This window comes from Oreochromis aureus, linkage group 1 (assembly GCF_013358895.1).
Source record: "Oreochromis aureus strain Israel breed Guangdong linkage group 1, ZZ_aureus, whole genome shotgun sequence".
In the NCBI taxonomy this organism is placed as follows: domain Eukaryota; kingdom Metazoa; phylum Chordata; class Actinopteri; order Cichliformes; family Cichlidae; genus Oreochromis; species Oreochromis aureus.
The window spans coordinates 11,901,717-11,926,161 of NC_052942.1; the positions used below are offsets into that span (position 1 = coordinate 11,901,717).

Here is a 24,445-nt window from a genome sequence, read left to right on the forward strand (position 1 = left end):
GCAGCTACAGAAGGAGGAGGAGGAGGAGGAGGAGCAGGAGGAGGAGAGAGGGAGGAGTGTAAAGAGAAAAGAAAGATAGATTAATACAGCGAGACCGAGATGATGGGGCTGGGAACATGCCACACAAACATGCACACCCACGCACCAACAGGACACAGGTGGACACAGAGACAGAAAGTTAAGAGAGGTTAAAAGAGAGAAGGTCACAGAGAAGGTTACAGAACATCCCTGCAGCTTATTATGTCTCCTAGAATTCCCGGGAACGGGGATGATACGGCATCACGTTTTGAGCATGTTTCTAAAATGTTAGCGTAGGCAAAAAAATCCTTTAACAAAAGCTGTTTGGTGTGTAGATCATTTTCTCCTTATACTTGCTGTATTTTGTTTTTCTCTGAATATTTCATTTAATATGTTAAACACAATCGACCACAAGAGTTGACATTTAAGTGCTCACTTAAAAAACTGGCAAAAAGTGCACTGTGGGTGGCTAGACTTTTTAATGCTACGACAAGTACTAAGATAATGTAGTTTAACTATTCTTGTTTAGTAAAACAATTAAGTAACTAGATTTGTTCTATCCCATAAATAGGTGAAAATATTAATGCAAAAAACCCCCGAACATGCAGGTATTCAGTCGCGTGACCACTAATCATGTGACGTTAACTTGTCTCCTATTTTGGACACAGGATGCTGTAGAGTCTAATGGATCAGTCTCTAGGCCCACAGGCCTGGTTCCACTACAGCTCACAATGTTTGCAGACAAGTTAGTTTCATGCAAACAGTCCATTAGCGCCCAAGCCGAGGTTTTCACTGCAACACATTCTTTGTGACTACTTTCACATGGAAAAAGCCGGCAACCACTTGCCAATAAAGTTGGGGAGAATAGACATTTTTCCCTAGCAACCTGTGTTTGCCAGACGGTCACCAACCAGTCTCTAGGGCTGTGCAACTGAGGCTTAACATTTTAAACTGGTCCTATAAAGACAGCTGCTTGTCTTTTTTAGATTCAGTCCATGATTGTGAATAAAAATGTCGTATTATTTCAGCTTAATTACACCAAATATTTCCTTTAAGGCCAATTTTAAATAAATTTGCCATCATTATGTCATTAAAAAAATAAAAATAAAAATAAAATTCTTGTTTGATGGGGCATCAAAGAGATGGGCACAAAACACACCAATCATCATATCACGCAATCGTGTGAAAGGAGACAACAGCAGCAAGGCCGGCCATCTGGGCAGAGACAGAAATGAATGCACATTAAAAAGAACACGCAGCTCGGAGATTCAGGAGGAGACTCGCAAAAAGGAAACAATTTATAAACACTGTTGTTAAAGACGGTTCATGGTTAATCGCTTCAGCATTAAATTTTCCCAGACAGCTGAACTGAAGCTTATCTAAAACAAGTTCATAGGTAATTATATGTAAAGCATACTAGAATGTAGTATGCAATAAGTGATTTTTTCCTGGGGTGTTTGGGGGTTTAATAGCGCGCAATAAGCTCTGAGGTGCGCTCGCTCTCATTTTGATGTTGTCAGACATGTTACTAGAACACCAGTGTGTACATAAACTACATGAAGTAAGAGCATAAAATGGACCAGCAATTCAGCAAGGTGTTCTGTTAAACACTTAGTATTTATTTATATATACACTGTTAAAGTTTGTCAGGGACGTGCTATGAAGTTGAGTGCTCACGACGTTTTAGCTGTCGAGCAGCTGCCCGAAGGCTGCTGCCAGAAATGTCTTAAAATCATCAAAACAATTTTGTTTTTGGGTTAACTACTTCATTTTTTAAGGCTCTTACTGATTCTGAGGTTACTTACTCAGTGGGGTGGTTATTAAAAATTGATTTTAATTGAAGAAATTTGTGAATAATTGAAAGTAAAAAGTAAATAATTGATTATCCTCTGCTCTAATTTTCTCAAATTTTGTTTATTTGCATGTAAAATTAAAAGTTACGCACAATCTAATCTAATTTGCTTACTTATATTTCTTTTCTTTCTTTCTTTTTTTTTTCAAATTCCTCTATTTTTATTGGTCTTATTTGACTTTGTTTGATGTTTGGACTTTGTTATTTTAATGTAAAGCACATGGAGCTGAAAGCGCTGTATGAAATGGGCCCAGCATCATAAATCTTTCCAGTGCTGAAGTTAAATTGGAATGGCTGCCTCCCTCAATCAAAGCAGTCATATAAAATAACTAGCTTATATCATAAAGCATGGTGGATGAAGAAAATGTGTTTAAAGTTGATTCCTACATTTCTGTTATTAATTCCGTTTCAAACTACGCATCTCCTCATTATTATATATTGTTTTGTCTGAGAGCTGTGTGAATCCTAAGAGCTGCCCTCACTTCTTGTCAGTCAGACAAACCGTGTGATCTTCAGCTTGCACAGCAGTTTTTTCAGTGGCTGGCCAGCCATGCAGAGTGGCACCATTCCAGCTGCTGATGCTTAAGACTGGCACCATTTACCGGTTAGTTCCTGCTACCAGCTCAAACCAGTGCTAACACTAATTTAAATGATTTTTACACTACTTGTGTGCTTTAGAGATTGTAGTTTATGTTAATGGTTGATCGGCTGGGCACAGGCATGAGGGGGTGCATTAGTTAATCTACAGTACTGTGCAAAAGTCTTGAGGCAACCCTTCATTTCTGTATTTTTTGCTGCCATGGAGCCAGGTTTTCCTGTAATTTTTTAAGAGCTCTTGAGCAATAGTTCTCCAGGCATTCTGTCGGCCAGTGGCTGCTTTTTTTCTTCAGTATGTTAAACCACTTAACACTGACCTATGAATTACTCAAGGATAAAATGGCACCTAATTCAAAGGATGAACTAGCGTCGTGTCTACACATAAACAACTTTGCAAAGAACTTTAGGCATATTGTTACTAGCAGCCCATCGTTAAAACAAAACTTGTTTCCATTTTTAAGTTGAATCTAGGAAAAGTCTTAAAGATAACATAGTTTGATAGATATAAAATAATAGTTTTGTATTTTTGCTCCACCGGGGTGATTTCCAAAGAGCTATTAAAGAAATGAGGGCTGGCTTTTACTTTTGCACATTACTGTAGAATGGCTTTCTTTCTTTTTACAGAAAAGGAAAATTCACAGAGGGATATAGAGACTGGTTGCAGATCGTAAACCCACACACCCAGACAGATAAGAGGGGCAGGTGGAAGATGACAGCTGGTGGCTGGAGCTGTCACAATTCCAGACTATAGCAAAAGGAGACAGAGGGAGGTAAAGAGGGAAAGAGAGGAAGCGACAGATGGACATGGAAGAGAGTCGTGGTGGCTATATGACACATACTTGGCCTCGTCGGGCGGATGCTCCTCTGGCGGAGCTGTAATTGGGGCGTTGGAATGAACAGCCAGCGGATCGTCTGCATTCAGTTCCCCGTTGGTTGAGCTTACCACCTGTGACACAGACTGGTGTTAGATCAGTTAAACCACTTATGTGTGTCTCAGTGCACACAACAGATACATATGGAAAAACCAGACACTGCTGTGACAGAAAGTTTACCTGGTTAACAAAGAACAAGTTAACGCAAATACCCTAGTTCATTTAGTTTTGGGAGAAACTAGTTTCGTGGCAGCAAAAAAACCCCCCCCAAAAAACACCACAACATGAAGAAAAACCTGGCTTGCAGTCTGTGAATGGTGTTGCTACTTATTTTTTTTCACTATTTTGTAGCTTTAAGTCATACAAGCATAGTCTTGTTGTGTGTATCGATATTTGCCCCAAAACAGCAACGACTCACCAAAGTTAGAATGTTGAAATGCTCCAGAGAGAAAAAAAACAAAAGACTTTCAAGAGTCAAAACTTAATCCCAAAAGACAGCACAGGTTGGGAGGGAGGCAAGCAAATTTCAGATTGCAGTAATTACAATATCACGTAAATACAGGGCTGTAGTCCAGTTTAGCTTTTCATCAACAAACACACTGTGTTCCTCCAGTATATAAGGGCTAGGTCTCACCAGTGACCACACCTGAAACTAAAGTAAAGACTTCACCAAACATGGAGAATTACAACTACATGTAGAAAACTCATTTTAATAGATTTGTATAGAGCAGGGGAGGGCAACTGATTTTCCCCAAAGGGCCACATGAGAAACTGGTACTACTGAGAAGGGCTGCACTGGTAAGCTAACAAAGAAACAGTTAATATTGAGCAGAACTGAGTTCAGCTTATTGGTGCAGTCCTCAACAGTTTTGGTTTATCATGTGACCCCTTGGGAAAATCAATTGCCCAACCCTGGTATAAAGCAAAACTGCACCAACATCTTTCTGTTGCTTGTGGAATCCATTCAGCAAACCTATAGACTCATTACTTAAAAATAAAAGGACTTCTTAAACACACATAAGAGGATTGGGGCCACTGAAGAAAAAAAAATATTATTATTTTTATTATTTATATAGTCAAAATTCTTAGTTATTAAAATTCAAGCAGGGATTCTGGGGAGGAAAAAAAACAAAAAAGTCATACCCCTTGTGACCTTAATCCTGCTCTGTAAAAACATGTTTAGATGAAGGACAAATCATAAAATCAAGATGCCACTAGCAAGCATGTATTCTTGAACTTATGAGCCTGTAAAAAGAAGCAATGTTTTTATCTGTCACAAAAATGGGTTTGTGTGTGCCCACATGCACTCATGAGTACATATAGTTTGTGAAAAATTGAGTAAAGTGGATTTGTTGGCTTTTTGGACATATTTAGGAAAGCAAACATATCTTCTTTGAAGATACCACAATGAAAATTCTCAATATTCCTGTCTAGAAGAAGTAAGTAATCACTTGGTTTCAAGCTAGTATTGCGATGTTAAGCATAAATAATAATTTCTTGTATGCATTCTTGAATGCTACTGTCCAGACATATTTCATATCTGAAATGTGACTATTGTAGCCAATCTCATAACCCTCCATGTGTTCTTGCTCAGCCTTGGTGGATTTGCTGTGTGCTTACAATCATTACACTGTTAAAAGGTGACCTCCAGGATTAATAGTTCAATCGATTAGCTTTCTAGTCCCTGGGGAAGAAACCCCAAACCATATCTGCTAACATGCTTCACACTGTGTGTGTGGGTCTTCTTCCGAAAAGCTCTTTGGTCTGTGCCAAACACATCTACTCCTACTGTGGCCAAAAAACTCTGTCTTTGATTGGCCCAGGGCTTCATAGGCACAAAAAGACACCTGAATGAGGCATAGCCATTTCCTACCCAAATGTTTGAATTTATAAGAATGCTGACAGGAGAATATGCAAAGGATAGGACAGGACAGATAGGATAAGACAAACTAGCAGTGCAGATGGTGAGGTAGTAAAGTGTAGCCAGACTGTAAAAAATTAAATGTGACTGTACGTCTACTCACACATTTAATTTCATTTCACATCACGCACTTGTTGTGGATCCACTTTATCATACGCAATCAGTCAGCAGCGTTGCTCACACATGTGAGCCAAGGCACCATAGAGACGAGTAAAATCAAATCTCAACTTGAATTCCACTCAGTGTGTCTCTGTTTCCCAGAAAGGCACATCCCAGATGTCTGAACGAGTGTCTAATTACGAGCACACCTATTCAGTCTTTTTTTTTTTTTACCTTAACTGAACCGAGAGAGAATTCCTGAGCTGTATAATGGCTTTTAAGGAAACATTTCATGCTAAAAAAGATATTATTAACTTGGCTTCCTTTTGTTTTTTCATGGTACAGGAAGAAAAAAAGAAAAAAAAAAAAAAAAAATACAACAGAAAGTCCCTGCCTGCCTCTTTAAAAGCCAAGCCTGTCTTGCTGATATGCCCACTTTTTTCCCCCAACACACAAAAAAAGAAAAAAAATCTGTGTTTATCTGTAAACTTCCAGGTTTACTTGCCCAAATATATGAAAAAAAGCCAACAACTTCCCCTTACATTTTCACCTGATTGAATATGTACGCATCAGTAGATCTCAGGATAATACACCTGACTGTGTACGAAATGTTGGGAAAAAAAAAAAAAAAGAACATTAAAAAAAAAAAAAAAGAGCTTTCTGTAACAGTGTAGCAGTTATTCTGACAGACATAAGTTGTGTTTGCATTAAAGGACAAGAGAGATTTCGCTCTTTGATGATCTATACTTTAATGAGTTAAATAACTGATTCTGATGTGTAATATAATAAAGCCTGAAAAAGCCAAGTCCGATGACCACGTTGGTCACAGCACCCTTTTCTCCACACTGTGTTCACAGAGTGCCACATTTCTACCAATGGCACTCCAGGAAATGATCTGTTTCACAATATATCTATAAAAAATGTTTACATTTCCAAACTATTTTCATGAGAATGCCATTTAATAAAAGGAATCCCCAGAAGCAAAAGAAACCCTGTTGAAGACAGAGACGATCTCTGGAATGGGCTAGGAGACAAAATTACACCAATATGTTCCTTTAAGCATAAAGGCCTGTAATGGTTTAGAAGCATGCAATTAGCTAGCTATGCCAGGTCGTTCTGCCATGCAGAAGGCTTCTTGATCTTGCAAAGAATGTCCAAGCATCATGAAGAGTTGTAGGACTGGAGATCAAAATGCCCCAAGAAGGGCTGCTGTTTATAAAGCTAAATCACACTTTCACCATCTGGGGTGGGTAGCACCAGATGACATGCATATGGTGGAGCAGAAAATTAACATTTCCCAGCCAGGGGCAAAAGGGTTGGAGGGGAGGAGGTATATGGTTGTAGATCTGTCTCACACATGAGGCTAAAACACTAAATAAATGCAATTCATGTCTGGCATAAAGCATTAGTTACTATATCAGGGTTTTGTGATTAATTATGAGCTTTTAGATAATGAAGATGAATAAAAATGCCAGTTTAGTAGCAGAATTTTTTGCAAAATAATATGAATTAAATGCTTGAGTACTTTGCTCAACACGAGTTTCCTAAGTATTCATAGTTGTTTAACTTGCAAATAAAATTTTTGTCTCAAAATAAGACTAATCCCTTCAAAACATATCGTTTCCCAAGGGGGGGGGGGATTTTGTCACACAAAATGCCTTTGCGCCTTTCCCTTCCATTTACAAGCCATATTTATGAGTGTATTTATCTTTGTTTGGATTATTGAGACAGATCTGACTCCATGGAGATTGGGTGGGGGCTGCCGGTTGATCAGGTGAGGGGTGTATACCTGCACTGAGCCCCCGTGCCTGTCCGCTGTCAGGTGGGAGGTCAGATAGGAGGAGTTTGCTTGGCGTGCGGGCTGCACCTCCCATGCTCCTCGTCGATCTGAGGCTGCTGTCTGCTTAGGAATCGGGGGTGGCATCGGTGATGTGAAGGGAAGTGGGTTTGAAAGTGCAATGGGAAGGGGAGGGGGGTGAAGGAAAGATGGATATTTGGGTGTGTGAGGCAAGGTAACCATGCAAAGCAGCATGAGAAATGGAGAAGAAAAAATAAATAAATGAACAAAATTGAAAAAAAAAAAAAAAAAAAAAGTGAATCAAAATCATAGCAAGGCTTCAGCCATAAAACTGAATCAGAAACTAATGAGCCTGAAGCCAAATGGAGCCAAGCTCACAGGTCTTAAACTTTGGCCTCAATCTCATTACACCTGAATAACAAAAAATAAGCATAAACCACTAACAACTAACCTATTTAAATGCTTAATGCAAAGCTTTATTTCAGTCAGCCTTCATCTTTGTGGGTTGCTGTTAATTACCAGAATTTAGTTTAATTTAATTTATGGTCTTAAACACTTGCCAAAAGTTTATCTACAATATCTAAAGCGCACAGTAAATCCAAAACACGAAGGCAAAGATGACTGGGATAAATTTGCCCTGATGCCTTAAAACTAATTTTCCAGCATTTAAATATACACAGATGTTCAAAAGAATACTTGCATAGCACATCCTATTGTCACTGCATGCACATAAGCTTTGCTTGGCAAAGAGATCATCATACAGAGAGTAAAGGGAGTTTCAGGCTGTAATGCACCATGGGTCCCACCCACTGGACCACAGCATGGCATGAAGCAGTCTGGTCCCCATTGCTCAACCGGACGTACCTGGTTTCTGATTGGTGGGTGCTGTGAGGGTCGGTCTCTGTGAGGATGGCTCTCTCTCGTGACTGCAGATGCTCCAGAGTCTATATGGACAGACCCCACCGGTGTGGGCTGAGGGGAATAACAATGAATTCAGCTCTGCAGTCAAACAGGTGAAATTACTAACATGTAAAATGTGATCCGTTACTCACAATCTGCCTGCCAACCCAGTCGTAGGTGTAGTCAAAGGTGTATCCTTTTCTCTCAAACAGTTCCGTGAACAAAGTCCTCAAATATTCATAGTCTGGCTTTTCAAAGAAGTCCAACCGCCTCACATATCGCAAGTAGGTGGCCATCTCCTCTGTATTACACAGAACCAACAAGAATGTTTTCACCTTTCATGAGGATAAATCCGTACGAATTGTGTAGTGGGACGACATTTAGATCATTTTATCTGAAAAATCAGGTTACATCACAGCCAGTATTCACACTATCAAGGCTCTCAATAGCATACCTGGAAAGTTCTCACAGAGGACCTCGATGGGAGTGTTTCGTTTTGTGTCTCCAATCTTCTGGTATCGTTCTTTCAGTGTGTCAGCCTGAAAAAGATTCAAAGCAAAGTGTTTTTTCTTGTTTAAAATGTCTGAAGCAAACGCTCTCTCTGAAAAATCAACTGAGCTTCCATGAGTGTAGTATTATGTGTTTCACAAAGACACAGTTACAGCAAGATACTACTGATCACTTTATTGCCATCAAGACCATTTAAGGTTTCTTGTTGCATGTTCAATCCAAGTAAGGAAATCCCAGAAAGCTGATTCTGTTCATCTGGACGTAGCGTTTTCAGTGGGAGAAACGTTTTGTCAAGTGATGAACAGAATCAACTTTCTGGGAGATTTTCAGGTGGTTAAGCAGACAGGATTCAGAGTAGTAAGCAAAGAGGAAGAGGAAGCTTACTGCTTCAATTAACAACCAACTGTGCCACTCTGGTCACATTAGCCTGAAGAAAAGCTTCTAAAGACTTTGAATTTTGAACTGTGAGCACAAAATGACAGCTGGTTCATTTTCAACTGTAACTTTTGTTTAGCCTTATTTTTTAGTATTCGTTAAGAAAGACTTAAATGTGCCAATGGAGAGATACACACAATGAAAGCTGAAGTCTTCAGAAGTACATTTTCTCAGTCAGTTGTTTTGAACAGACTTTCAGCACATGCCGAAGCTACTCATGGGTAAATAATATAAATTACACAGCAACTCGGAGTGTGTTAGAATTTAGGGTTATACAACGATGAGAGTCCTGATGAAAGAATCTCGGAAACTGTCCATATACTTTACATACCTTTAGCCCTTGCCAAGGTAGACTCCCACGAAGAAAATACATGAACATGTGGCCCAGAGCCTCCAGGTCATCTCGCCGACTTTGCTCTGCATCAACAGATATGATAACATCTCACTGACACAATTCAACAACTATGTGCCAAAGCATCTGTTTTACAAACAGACATCCCAGAACAACAGCAACAATGAAATCACTCTTACCTTTGCCTAAGTGTGTATTGATGGACATATATCGCGCAGTACCAGTCAAGCTCTTGTGCTCCCGGTAGGGAATGTGTTTTTTGGTCTCGGGGTCGATGTACTCTTTGGCCAGGCCAAAGTCAATGATGTGAATGATGTGTTCCTTTTTATTTCCTTGCCGTCCAATGAGAAAGTTTTCGGGCTTTACATCTCTATAGATAAGATTTTTAGAGTGCACATACTCCATTCGTGAAATCTGGTGATGAAGAACACATCAGTCATGGTAAATGAACAAAATTCCTTAAATTGGTCACTAAATCAGAGTCACAGTTTTTGAAAATGGGTTTTTCTGCTGAGCCAAGTTGACATTATTTTCTCAGTTATAATTAATTTCAGCATTATGGTTTATTAAAGAAGCACAACAACTTTTAACACTTAAGTTTAACTTGTTGCACTTAGAGTGGAATCACGGTCTTTTTAGGAAAAAAATTAAAGATGAGCAACATAGTAAATTCATAATGTGGGGTGGATGTGATGCAGTCTTTAGGAAACCTCTGTGCTGAGCTTCTATGTAGGTCTTTACATTTTTTTCAGAGGATATCTATATTACAAGAGCACTGCAGTTTTTGTGCTGACAAAATAAAACGTCAGAAATTTTGATGTGCATAAGGCGCCTCAAAGACTGGGTTATTACACCCTCACAGCTGCTCAGACTTGATGTGAATCAGTGGTGGCTTTGCTCTTCACAACAGCTTCCAGTCTACCCAAATCTGCCCAAAAGAATGCATATACTAACAGATTGCTAATTTGCATACTAGGTAATAGGAGACTCACTCTCCACAAGCTCCAAGAACCTCAGGTATTCAGGCAAGACTTGTAAAATCAGCTATATGGACAGTTTATTCAATATGAATCATTTTGTGCTGGAAATTCTGGAACATAATATAAAATGTAAAGGCTTGGTGGATTAAGCCTCTGAAATATCCAGTCAGGATAGGTTTTGAAACAAGGGTTCATTGCTATAGTATGAAAATGGATTGTACTGAAAATATGTAATGAACTGGAAATGTAAATTGTGCTTGACTTGCCATGCAAATTATTAAACTACAGTAAATATTTTATTATATTAAGTAGCAAATTGTTTGTGCCATTTCTGCACGTAGGTAGATGGTGATTTGAACCATTTCATAGAAATTTCACAGAGTTTTTATGTTCAATGTATTTGATTTCATCAGCCATAGTAAGTGAGTAGAAGACTGTTTTTGTGATGGTGTCATACAAAGCTCCAAACCCACCAGCTGAATTGCTATCATTAACACGGTCTTCAGTGAAAAGGTCCGGTCGCACAGGTCAAAGAGGTCTTCGAGACTTGGGCCGAGCAGCTCCAGTACCATGGCATTGTACTTCCCACAGGGCCCAAAGTAAAACACCTGAGGCACACCTTCTGCTAAAATACAAGGGGGAAAGAAACAAAAATTACAAGGCGACACAAACCCAGTAGCTGTCTTTATATATGTTATATATTTTCAAGTATCTAAAAGTAATCCAAGACAACTCTCAAAAGCTGGGTATGTCGTGTTTGGGATAGTAAACACGACACACAGAAAAAAGCTCAGTGTTTTTCATTTGTATACAGTATTTAAAATCCTCTGTTTATTATTCCCGTCTCCCTTGACTAATGACATTTCCAACTTGGGTCCAAGGTCAACCATAAGAGGCCCTCAAATGGACCGATAGGAGGAGGAGCACTACGAGGTCGTTGAGGACAGAACAGAGAAAGCTGCTAGGTAAACATTAACCCTGAGGTGAAATACTGTGTCATTCTGCCTCTGCAAGCTGAAAACTAATCTTTTCTCTGCCTCATATCACAACCTCCCAGCTGAATTATGATCTGTCTGCTCTACTCACTCTCACTGCTCAAAAATCCTGTCCATCTGTCAACTCGGCTCTTATTTTACCTCTTGCCACAGTGTAATTTAGTCTTGGGTGATCAGTCCGATGTCACTGGAACTTGCATAAAGGCTAGTGCTCTTTTACTTCTTTGTAAAATCTGGGAATGAAAGCTCCTTCTAACTGTTAAACTTGAAAAAAAGAGCAACATGTGCATTGATTTCCTCCTGCAGTTTTAATTGGGCACAAAAAGGCTGCACATCACAGAATCTAAATATATATTCAATCTGCAGGATTTACAGTTATATGCACATGCAATTCATAGTTATTTTTTAATCATAATTGGTGGTACATTTGTATTCTTTGTTGTTATCCTGACCACCGCCTGAACTTTAGTTTCAAAGAACAGGAAATCAGGTCAAACTGTTAACTGCCTTCAGGGAAGTATGACTCAAAGTTTGGCCCTACTTACTTCTAGTCAGAGTCCTATTAAAAAAGTCCTCTCAAGAAACTTCAAAGGGAGATCCAATCATAAGGACCTTGCTATAATAGAACAATAAAGCTATACTCAGTCCTCGGACATACAGTATAATTGCAAAGTTTCAAAAAAAGAAGGATCCTAAAGTCAGTCTTTTTATTATCAATGCATGCATTATTAAAACTCCACTCAGCCAAACAACCTCTAAGCAAATAATTTTATAGTGAAATCTAACAAAGCTCTAATAATCCCTTTAAACACAACACTGAAATGTAAATTTGCATCTCTCTTTCAATGGACAAGCTTGAACAGAAAAAAAAAAAAAAAAAAAAAAAAAGTTATGGACAGGATGTCAGTCCCCATTATACTGGTTTGGTGTATTATTATATGCTATATGAAGGTAGAGTTGGTTAAAAAAAAAAAAAAGTTAAGTGACCACACTGTTTGTTTGTTTGTCAAAATAATGGCAAAACAAACAAACAAAAAGCTAAATACAAATAATACTCCCAAATTTTGTGCACTGATGTATTTATATTAAACATGTTGCTGAAGACATTTGGCTTGCCAGCTGGGTAATGGGAAATGCACTGCAGTATGAAAGGTGGCATAAATGCTGTCAGCAAGCATATGGGCATGTAGGAGTCATGCTGCGCTCCATCCTGTGCTTCTGGACACCATTATGTAGTTCTGTGGGTTGTTAATTGTACCATAGGAATGAGTGGCTTGAAACCCTGTGTGCCTGTGGGAGGCCTAAAAATGTGTCAGATTGGAGATGTGCTGTAAATAAGCTGATAAACAGTTTAAAACAATATGGATCTAGCTTTTAACTAGCAACGGGGATGGTCAAACCACCGTTGTCTACAGCACAAAAGTTAAACAAACATTAAAGACTGAACCTTTTTGTCCACAACCACACACTGCAATTCCACAGGAAACCTCAAACGCCGTTGGAAGCTACCAATTTTGCAGGTACCACTTCTCTCTTTCAATTTTTGTAAACATAAAGATTGCAGTGCCTGCTCTGTGTGCTCACCTGGTCTGTAAGAGATTCTTCAGTATTTGCACAGGGCATAGACAAAGTCTGTATTTTCAACAAAGTGGATGGGATGCAATAGTGACTGAATACGGAGAACAGCACCGAGGGATTGCCTTTATAAGAGCAATATTTTGAAGGAAATATGCACCTAAAACCTGCATGAATCTACACATTGCTCGTGAATGCATGATAAATGAACACAGCTCATCCTAGCCCAGACACACTCCCCCAGTTATGCACAGGTTGTGACACTGAAATCTGTATGTGCAATTTTTCAACCCAAAGTCAAGGATCAAGTCTTCCACAGGACCAAAATGCCACATAACTGTCATTTCTTTGGTAGACATGTAGACCAGATTGCACGACAAGAGTGCTGAAACATATCACAGAAAGACTTTGTAATCAGGTTAGAAGAAAATGAATATCTGTGAATATCTTACAGAAATTAATTTTGGATTAGTGTGTGACGCTTTCTGTGTAAAGATCGTATGTTCTCCTCATGCATGCGTGGGTTTCCTCCCACAGTCTAATATAATGCAGGTTTGGCGAATTCGTGACTCTAAATTGACTGTAGGCGTGAACGCCCTTTTCTCACTATGCTGTGTGTGTGTGTGTGTGTGTGTGTGTGTGTGTGTGTGTGTGTGTGTGTGTGTGTGTGTGTGTGTGTGTGTGTGTGTGTTGTGAGAGACTTTATTTGTCCAAGACTGTACTGCGCTACTCGTCAGCCACTGTAAGCTAGGAGAGACTCCAGCCCGCCATAACAGGATAAGCAAATCAAAGACTGGTGGACAGATTTTTCCACTGTATATTACTAATGGGTGGGTTTTACTGAGAAAATTGTGAGCAGGCTCCTCGTGATGGTTCTACAGCAGCTCTACACCAAACTCCTGGAATACAGCCAGCTCCTGCCTGATGCAAGATTTTGCACATCGTGCAGATCTGCCTTTGATTGGCTGCCTGCACTACTGCTATAGCCTGCGATTGGTTGCTCAGCTCTACCCTCAAATCAACATCAAGCTGGCCCCTTTCAATTTCTAACAGACGTATTTGCTGGCTTGCTTCTGTTGTTCAGTGGCTGCTTTCCCTAAACCTGTGCAGATGACTGTCAATGCGCTCATTTGTTGGACCAATTATTTGACTACTCTGGCATTTTCTTACACATATTTGCATTTCACCTGTAAAAGCTCAACAACCAGCATTTAGTTTTTGCCGTTTTATTAATTAATTTGAAATAAAATCTGAATTCTTTTAACGGTTTCGTGAAATAAATATCATTGTTAACAAAAAACAAACAAACAACAACACCAACACTAACATGCTTTTCCATATTTTCAGTCTACATACTGTTAAAAATTGATGTGGACATATTTACCAGTAATGCAGTAAGCATATATGAGAGTAATGCTTGAACTCTGTTAACTCTCTCAAAGCCATTTTTTCCTGCTCTTAGTTCTGTCTGATGTCATAAAGAGTAAAGAGCCTTAACACTGATCTCTCAGGCACACAGAGAGGCAGCCAGTCATAAGAATGGAAAACAGGGAGGGTGGTCTTAAAGATGAAGGAACTAAAATGGGTTGTTTCAGTGAGAATGAAGTAATGGTCTGCACTCAGGTCCAGTACAAGATAAACAAGGGTAATTTTGAACTGAGAATTGTGCAAAGCTACTCTGGGAGTTTAAATGAGCATAATGAATCCCCTTGAAAATGCTGTGCTTCCTGGAAGTGACAAGAAATCAACATCTGTAATTATACAGCAACTATGGTGTTAAAAACAAACATTATACTCTATCATTCTATGCAAAAATAAAAGCTGCAGGAAAATCCTGTGGTTCTTTTCAATCTTTAAGTCTCCCTTTAAACGCACTCAAGAACATTGGGCTCTTTAATTTCTAAAAGCATACAAAAACACCACTTTATGGTTTCTCCAATCCCTCATTTTCTCTAATTATTTTCACTGAAATCTAACTGTAATGAAAGAAGCTACATTTTCTTCAACATATATCTATGATTTCCCATAAGTGGACACACACACACACACACACACACGATAAAACCTTTGGCCTTTTCTTTACATGTCGGTAAAATCTATTAAACTGTGTCACCATTGGAAATGTTTACTCGTTGGGCCATGCAGTGCTTACAGAGATGGTGTAGTGTTTCATGACGAGGCCAATACCTTTAACAGCTCAACAATCTCCACCCACCCCTGAACAACCCCTCACGCTCTTAGAAACATTTTTTTTACCTCCTCACAATGCTGTGTCATAATCTCACTGTCTTGTAAAACCAAAGCGAAGATGCACCCGTGATTGTAATGGCAAATATTAACTGCAAGATGATGCTTGATTTTTAATTGAATCATCCTCGTTAATATCCAGCGACAGTTGGTTATGCATCAGATAACAACACCTGACAGAGCAGCTGAGTCAAACTACATTAATTCATAAAGACCCCATCATGCAGACATTGTGATAACCACATTGGCTGAGAGGAATGTAGCACAGTACACAGCCAAGAAGAAATGAGGTCACGTTATCCCATCTGGAAGAAGAGGACAGAGGCAGGTTAGTACTAAGAGAGGCAGACCCACTCTCTAAATATTTAATGAGTTTCCGCACAGTTGGCCTTTTCCAGCCCTTGCCTTTGCAAAACAATAGCCATTATACTCCCTGTCGGGTTATCACATATGCATGTAGAGCTCCAAAAAAGCACATCAAAGATCACCCACGACACAAAAAAGGCTTTTATTTTCCATGACAAACTGTTACTGGGGTCATCCCTAAACACTGTAACATCCCTTTGTTGTAAAGAGCACATTAGGTAACAAATTAAAACCAAACAAAAACAAAATGACCTCAAACAGCTCCTGTTTGGGTCAATATATCTGATATGTATCCATTATTATTGTACCCATTTTACCAAGACAACTGTGGATACTGTTTAAAGAAAAAAAAAGATTTTTCTATTGTTCCATTGTTTCTAGCCTTCACACCCATTTCCTTTAGTACCAACACTTTAAAAAAAAAATGCCTTAATTTCATTCTCTGTGGTGCTCATTTGATCCTGCCAACATTCTTGCTAGTGGTTGCTGTAACAGTGATGCGTCAGCAAATCCTGACTAATCTTTTATGACAAACCGAGAAGTTGGCAGTTATTGCTTTGCATTTCATTCTGAAAGCTAGATAATAAGATTTGTTGGACATCTGGATAATCTGGAAAAATAAAAATGGCTGGCAGTGTGGGTACCATTAAAACTAAAATCGCTGTTTGATACTACGAATCAAACGGTGCATGGGAAAAATTGTAGGCATTATGAGTGAATAATAATAATAATATTAATAATAAAATGTGTATCAGGCTGTGGGGTATGTGGTCACATTTCAAATAAGAAAGTAAATTGTTTTTAGTTCCTTAAAGTTTTTAAGTTAAGTCCATGACTAACTGGTCTAACTGGTAGGAATAGGAGAACATTTACAACCTTAAGATTCACATTTCCCTATGAAGCTGAGAAACATCAAGACAGGTCGAAAAACAAGCACAAAGACTGAGACTGGCCAGATTTTTGAAAGTACAGGTCTGAATGAATGTTTATGCTGCTTTGCCGAATATGTAAATAACCAACTCATTGCTAAAAATTCACCATGTCAGGTTAATCAAACAATGCAAGCGTTTTCAGTTTTCAACTGCTACTTAGAAAAAAGGAAAGAAGAAAAAAAAACAACGAAATATATAATAAGACTTGATAATATAGATAAATATATTTTAAAAATATAGCCTCAAAATTATATCATGATTTAATGGTGCGATGGAGAAAGAATAAAATAGTGGAACAAGACAAAGATGAAGACTAGTTTGAGACCATTTCAAACAAAAGAAAAGCAAAACTTTTTCAGATGCCAGTAAAAATATACTATACCAGTAAAACTAAGCCACTGTTGGACAATGAATTATTTATAATGTCCTTTTCAGTAAGTCACAATGTTGTATGCAAAAAACTATGTTCAGACAGCTGCACCATGTTCAGCTGAGCATGCTGCAGACTTGCATTTTGAACACTCAGTGGTGGAAGACAAAGGCCTTCTGAATATAATTTCCACTTTCATTCCCAGGTACACAGTTCCTTCAAGAACTTACTTCCTGAAAGTAAACTATGAAGACGTCAAAAAAAGATGACGACTACCCTTTATGCTTGTTTTACACTTGAGCAGGGGTAGGGCAAAGGCAGTTCGCAGGCAGTTATGGACTGACAGTCCACCAGCACAGGGGGTTTGTTGTCATACAGCCAGTCTGTGGGCTACTCTTACTCGTGCTGTTGTTGGTCCATCAGCCAGCCACAGAGAAGAGCAAAGTTACAACATACAAAGAGCTTTAAAACAATGTATTTCTGATCTTTGATTTATTTTTTCCCCCCATGCTTCTCCCACTGTCACTCCCTTCCCTATTTGAGCCAACTCGTCTGACGATTAGGTCAGTCAAATCCTGATTGATTAGGACATGCAGCAGAGATTTTGGAGGACTGCACTAGAATATGTTTGTGGTGGGTGTTAACCCCTAACTGACACTTTTGTGGGACCATAATTTAAGCTTGCAGGAGACTGGGCCTTGCACTCCTAGCACTCCCTAGCTTGAGCCTTGCTACAGAGGCGTATCTAGAGGTGATGTTTCACATTATTCGTAAGGATTGGCGAATAGAGACGCACAAACTGATAACAATGCTTCTGACGAGAGACACACGCTGCATATATTGGAGATTGGCTTGAGGACGGTCTTGTCAAATTTGACATTCCACCACAGAAAGAAAAAGCTGTTGTCCATGACAATGGTGCTAATGTTGTAGCAGCTGTAAAGATTTTGGTAGAAAAGCATGGACGGGCATCAGCGCTGCACTTAGCTGGCATTCACTGAGCTAAAGGATAAGCAGCTGCAAATGAGCACACCACAGCACATGCTTCAAGATGTAAGTACTCACTGGAATAGTATTTATCAGGTTACCCAGGCTTCTGGAACAAAGATGGCTTGTGACTGTCTGCTGTCTGACCCAGCAGTGGCTCCACGAGGAAAACAACACTATCTTGATCTGAAGCCTAAACAGTAGAACCTGACTAAGGAACTGAGCCAAGCCCTTGAGCCAGTTGAAAGGGCGACAGTAATCCTCAGTGGGAAACACTGTGTTACACTCTCTGTGCTTCAACAACTTGCCCAAAACCTTAAGACGTCCATAAAGAGTTGAGTTTTGCGACTTCACAAGCGAGGTCCGTTCAGGCTCATGTGCCTGAACCGATCACAGCAAAATACCAAAATTACTTTTCTGTTTCAACCTGAATCTCCAAACAAGTTCTTGCCACCTAATGAAGCATTATAGGTCCAAAGAACAGAACAGACTCTGGCACTCACTGCCAAACAGAAGCAAAGCAGCCCAATGAAAGCGAAAATGGAAACCACCTTTTATAGTGAACTGCACCTCTGGCAATACTATTTTCACCCAAGGTCACTGTTCAATATGCTTTCTATGCACGTAGGCATTCATCCAGTCATATACACACACTCCCAGAGATTAAAGTCAGCTTAATTTCAATATGTAACCTGAGAAGAGTAATCACTTGTTGTGGAAATGATGCAATCTTTAGGTCGACCTTCCAAAACAGTCAAATCACTATCATGAAGTCACATAAAACCACCAGATGGGAGTAGCAAACAAATCTGTGACCTTACCTGCAGTTCCCAGTGTTTTGTAGAACCGGTACTCTAAATGCAGCTGTGGTGCCCTCGACTTCACTGGTTCCTGAATGGTAAACACATCAGACCAGTGGTCAGTAAAGCGGACATAAACACTGGAATAAATGCAGTTTTAATGCTATCAATTTCACCTTGCAAATGTTTGTGCATGGGCCAATACTCAGAGCAACACTTCAACAAAACATCACATTTGAGCTAAAGAAAAATAGTTTGAATACATCTAAAAACAGTCACTTTGCTGTGCCCCCAAATTCTAAACTTTATTTCCAGTTAACTGTTCTGAGCTTTCAAACTCAACACAACAAACTTTTTTTTTTTTCAGCTCAAGTGTCAGCACACCATACAACAGAGCGAGTAGCTAAAAGCCATTTGGTTGGTAAGCTTAATACGTTGATTCTGTAGCAAATTACAACTCTCTGGTGAGCAATAATAAGGGCATGAGTCAGGAGCCATGATTTCCAGTCCAGCAGCCACTGGAGAGACACGCCTAGCTGAGCATCTACACCTCACTCACATTTCTCCTCAAGAACAGTTACATACAACACTACGATTGCACCACTGCAAATTGCAGTCAAAATAGCCCATCTTAATTTCACTTTAATATCAACACCTAATACTGAACACAGAGGAAAGAATAACAGTGGCATCTGTTTTATCCTGTTTTCAATGTGCTAATCATCTAGTTCAGTTTCTCATTATCACTGACTGTTATATTCAAGCAATTACAAACCATGCTTTCAGTGTTTTCTGTACCAACATTACTGATCCTGATTTAAACTCACTTTTACTAATTTCCGTATTGGACCTTTTTCACATAATGAAGCGCTTTAAAAGTAATGACTTTCGCATTAAAATTGATTCTAAAAATCATCTGCAGATGTGAGAAGTCAAGCAGTAAAAGCAAGAGTGCACTTACCAGTTTAATAGCTACATACTCATTTGTGTAGAGATTTTTTCCTGGAATAAGACAGGAGAGCAAAAGCATGGTTCAGATGTTTTAAAAATAAATTAAACTATTTTAGAGAAAAGATAACGCCGTAATAGATTAGATGACACATTTCCAGCAACCTTTGCAGCATCCATGTCTGCTAGCAAATCATGTCATGCATAAATATTTTAACACTTGATTGAGATTCAGCTTACCAAGCTTCAATTCGCCAAAGTTTCCACAACCGATCTTCTTGCCCACACGAAAATTTGGCCCCACCATGAGAACCCCAGAGGAGCTGGAGGAGCCAGATGGCCGCGACGGGTGTCCGCTGCGGCCTCCCTGGGACACTTTAGCGCTCCTTTGTCGGTCGCCATACTTGTCTCTTTGCTGATCCATGGTGAGAGCAGCACAGGTCAGCGGGAGCCTGGAGTGATGTACAAAAAGGCCTCCTGGGCCGGGCCCACCACAGCCACAGCCCTGGTCACTGGAGGTGCCTGGATGGTACAGTCACTCTCATGGGACAAAACTTGATGCAGCTGACCGACACTCCGACCTGGCCTCACCCTCACCTCTAAGAGATGTTAGGCCTCGACATTTGTCACAGGAAGGAGAAGGTGAAAGACCTGTAACAAACAGCATATGGCAATACATAAGACATTACCCTTCAATAAAGAACATTTTACCCTGCTTAAACTCTTAAAAACCTCATTGCCTCAAAAAGAATACAGATGATCACAGATTAAAATGAACCAGAAAATGAAACTCAAATGTTTAGGTGTTAGATATTAATTTTTTATGTTTTCTCTACTGCTATTATTAGATAAAAAATCTGAAAAATAAAAAAAGAGAAAAACACTTTACTTCATGGGGTTATAATACAAAAGGTTTTTTAATGACAAAATGAAAAATGCAGACTACCTGTTAGGTCATAAAATTTCACTGATTGTGATTCCTCAACAACAACAACAACAACAACAACAACACATAATCTAACTTCCCCATAAGAGACCAGGTTTAACTCATCTTTGAAGGTCGTTTACAGGCTGTTAAAAAAGAGGAAAGAAAAAAAACTACTGTGTTTACAAGTACACAGTGCTAAACAAGGACAAATGGCTCACTCTAACAGGCTGCTGGGTGAAGAGATAGTAATCAGGTCACAGTGGTCATAGAAAACACAGCAGCTAGTTTGAGCATCAACACAAAAACCTTAAGTCATAGTTTGTGTTTCTGAAGGCATCTCACCACCCACAGCTAAACCCCACCAGACAAAGTCAGAGGAGAATATTATGTAAACAATTATATAAAGCCATGTCGGCTGGCAAGGGCACCAAAGCTCAATTTGATGGACACTGATCCGATTGTTTTGAGCACTCAGTAGAATCCTTTTTGGTTTCAACTTCTTTCCTTACATGCATACATTAAATTATGAGAATTCAGAAAATAAAAGCAGTTAATATGCATTTGCACAATTACTTATGGCATATGCTTTTTATCAACTGCAAGCCTCTTGGGGAAATCCCATTCTGTTAACCATTCTCAGCAAATTATAACACTGCTGAGGCAAGACAAAACGTTGTCTGTTAATTAGGCCGATTGACTATTCTGCTAATTATTTACTCAAAATACCTCTTCAATACTGAAAACAACTTTTCATGTTTTCAGGAAAAACATCAGCTACTACTGTTTTCATGACAATGCTGTAATTCCTGAGCATGGAAAAACTGCTGCTGAAAGTATTTGTGTGTGGGCTTCTGGATGACTCACGCTCAGTATTGCCTGCACAGATCTCAGCATCAAAGACAGCTAGTTTGCTCTCAAGGGCAACTGTGCAGTGTTACTATTACATAAAACCAGGAACAGCGCAACATAGCTATAAAACAAGCTTGCAGCAAGGCCCAATGGTGAGCAGTTTCCATTGTGCAAATAAACATTTTTAGGCCACACTAATCCAGCATGCACCAGGGTTTACACCAGCTAAGCTAATGCAAGCTACTTAGCTGTACCTCTCAACTGCATCTGTTATATTGGTCACTTTTACAGTGTTTGTAATGAAATGATCTAACAGATAATGCATTTTCCTTTATTGTTAACTGCACAAAATGCTTGTAACTCCAGTTTAGTTGAATTAAACTGTAGTATTTCATTTCTGTCTATAATTATCACTAATTCGCTGGTGTCTGTAGATCCATTTTGCATCCACATATGGCCACTTCTGGCTCCATGAACAATAATATAAAGTCCTAAGTATTTAAGGCAGGATTTCACAACAGTTGATGAGGGTAGGTCCATCTTTTATATACAGAGTGTGTGTTCATGCGAAAACAGCTGCACTTTACTACTTTATGTAAAAATCACAGATAACTACAAAACTATACTTGGCCTGAGCTAAACTGAGCTTTGACCATTCAAACCTTTTATACCAAGCTTTAATTACAGTAAGCTAAACTGTATTCAAGTATAGCATGCTGTCCAGAGAGAGCCACATTTTCACTTGTTTTTAATCAGTTTATATGAGGGTTTTCAAAACTAAATTTCCAGAAAATATAACATCTACAAAAATTAACCACATAACAACATTTGAATTCAATTTTTTAAAAGACATGGGTGGCTATGTGAATAATACACGCTACACTGATGAAACCAAATTCATCTGGTCTCATCAGTCTGTCAGTCTAGAAGGACAGCAGTCTGTATAAAACTTGAATATAATTTGATCCTCACTGAGTAAGTTTGTTAGTTTTTTCCTTTCCTTTTGTTTCATTTTTTGGAGATAAAACATAAATGTGGTCTGTTTCATAAATGTCTAATTTATTTTAGCCAGGTGCACTAGACTACCATAGATCATCTATGCTATAAACATGCCCTGGCATGCCTAACCTGAGGATTACCATGTAGAAACATCAAAGGAAGGCACAAAATAATTCATACTGCAAAAAAGACTTTCAACCTTTAACAGCAAAGATGCACAGCATCTGTAATACTGTAATAATTAGCATTTAGTTTGGTTTATTTACTGTACGGGTGGTTGATGTGTTTTAATTAAGAAATAGGTCACATTATTACAGAGGTATCTCTTGTGGGTCTAAAAGGACCTACAAAACAAATATTTTTGAGCGATATTGGTATTTATTACACTGGACACATTCAATCTGTGTAGATGAATTTTAGTCAATCCCTAATTAATAAAGAGGAGAACAAAGTCAGGGAATCCACTGGATTGTGGGAAACTGTAGAGAATCAACTACTGTGAAGACCTGCGGTCTGAATAAACAGAGTCTTCAGTTGTGATGTAAGGATGGGAATCCCCTGCCTTTATCCTGCTGGAGGCACAGTGTCTGCTGATAAATGAAGCTATGTTTGAGGATACACACCTTCTGGCATCCTATAAAAGTAAATGTGCTTCTTAGAAATAGATGAAAGGAAAGGAGTTTATAATATCAAATCCCAGATTACTGATTGAACTGTAGCAGTCAAATATGTCATGTATTGAAAATAAATAAAAAAGTATAGGTTGCTGGTGAATTTTCAAATGTATTCTTCTAAATAAATACATAAATGAATGATTTGAAAATAAATCTCCTGTCTACAATAGTTACCGTCTCGTGCCTCATGGTTCTTGGCAGAGATTAATAAAAGGAACAGATATTTTCAGACCTAGGTGACTAACAGAAATCAGTCAAATCTGAAACACTCTTAATGAGAACTGATTCTTGTTTCCCAAACATTTCTGGCAAGATGAGAGAACTACTGAACTACAGTGTACCTGTAATATTATGGATGTATATATTACATGTGAACTACATACATACAATATAACAATTAGCACTCAGTTGTTTGGCTAGCCGATGCGGAGCAGCCTGTATGGGAAAGTCAGGCCTTTTGTTACAGGTATTGATAAGCTTTTATTGGTAGCAGTGCCGTTATCAATTCTGTTTACGGTTTAGGTTCCTCATCAATGACCTTGTTGATTCCTGATCTTTGTGCAGTAAAAAGTAGACCTAAAGGAGTTTTCAATGACAAAGCTACTGGGGGGGTTTTCCTGTTGCTTTTTAAAAAAATCTCTTAAGCTGAAGAGAGTAGAAAAAAAAAAAAATGTGACCCGGGTGTATAAAAGCTTCCCTGTCATGACTTTCACATCAGCATTTTTGCTTCTCTATTTTTGCATAAATGTGTCTTGTTGCAATTGATTTTTTAAATGTAAGATATCATTAAAATAATAAATACTGGCAACCTGTCCAGGGTGTAGACCATAGGGTCTTGCCCTAAAGTAGCTAGCAAGCAAATCTGTATAAAGTTGCATAACCAAAAATCATTCACTCTATGTAGCTTTACCCGAAGATCAACAATCAGGCCTTGTGATCACACAAACGCAATTATTAACTGGATAAGTAAACACAGAGGTTCCCAGTCTAATATGAAACACATTCTTTTAAAGTGGTATTGCTGAGTATGACCAATCAGAAACATTGATAAGTCTAATGAAAAGAAGCAAATAATTTTACACAGGAAAATAAAATTCTATTATTAAAACAATAATAATTAAGAACTTAAACACACGGTTCTGGGCAGAGAACCATGTGAAAACAATACAACTATGCCCCCAAACCAGGGGACCAAGTGTACATGAAAGGAGTAGTTTAACATTAAAGGCAATGTATGAACATGGGGGCGTTAAGCTTTGCTCTGAATTGAAAAACATCTACAACATCAATAAATTTAGACTATCTGAAACAGGAAGGAAAGCTGGCAAAAATGAAGACTGTAAGTTAACACACTTATCAACATTCAATCTTTTTCATTATTATAGAAGAAGCAGTCAGATTACAATTGTTATTCCATTAAATTAATCTTTAGCCTCACTCT

At 38.7% G+C, this 24,445-nt stretch overlaps 1 protein-coding gene and 1 long non-coding RNA gene across 6 annotated transcripts in view; one reads left to right on the forward strand and one right to left on the reverse strand.

Annotated features, from left to right (window-relative positions):
• csnk1g1 (casein kinase 1, gamma 1) overlaps nt 1-24,445 on the reverse strand; it is a 33,688-nt gene that overhangs the window by 5,118 nt on the left and 4,125 nt on the right. For 2 of the 5 annotated variants that reach the window (XM_031744508.2, XM_039607898.1), the window contains exons 2-12: nt 19,795-20,205; nt 19,568-19,608; nt 18,628-18,697; nt 10,808-10,959; nt 9,534-9,768; nt 9,334-9,419; nt 8,512-8,596; nt 8,210-8,358; nt 8,022-8,129; nt 7,149-7,259; nt 3,307-3,413 (exon numbers count right to left, since the gene is read on the reverse strand). In XM_031744508.2, the coding sequence (XP_031600368.1) occupies nt 3,307-3,413; nt 7,149-7,259; nt 8,022-8,129; nt 8,210-8,358; nt 8,512-8,596; nt 9,334-9,419; nt 9,534-9,768; nt 10,808-10,959; nt 18,628-18,697; nt 19,568-19,608; nt 19,795-19,978 (1,328 nt within the window). In that variant the 5' untranslated portion in view covers nt 19,979-20,205. The remainder of the gene's footprint in view (nt 1-3,306; nt 3,414-7,148; nt 7,260-8,021; nt 8,130-8,209; nt 8,359-8,511; nt 8,597-9,333; nt 9,420-9,533; nt 9,769-10,807; nt 10,960-18,627; nt 18,698-19,567; nt 19,609-19,794; nt 20,206-24,445) is intronic. The other 3 variants (XM_039607903.1, XM_039607909.1, XM_031744507.2) reach the window with 3 other exon arrangements.
• LOC120437376 overlaps nt 17,859-24,445 on the forward strand; it is a 158,798-nt gene continuing 152,211 nt past the window's right edge. Inside the window, exon 1 of the long non-coding RNA XR_005611067.1 lies at nt 17,859-17,876. This is a non-coding gene — a long non-coding RNA (uncharacterized LOC120437376). The remainder of the gene's footprint in view (nt 17,877-24,445) is intronic.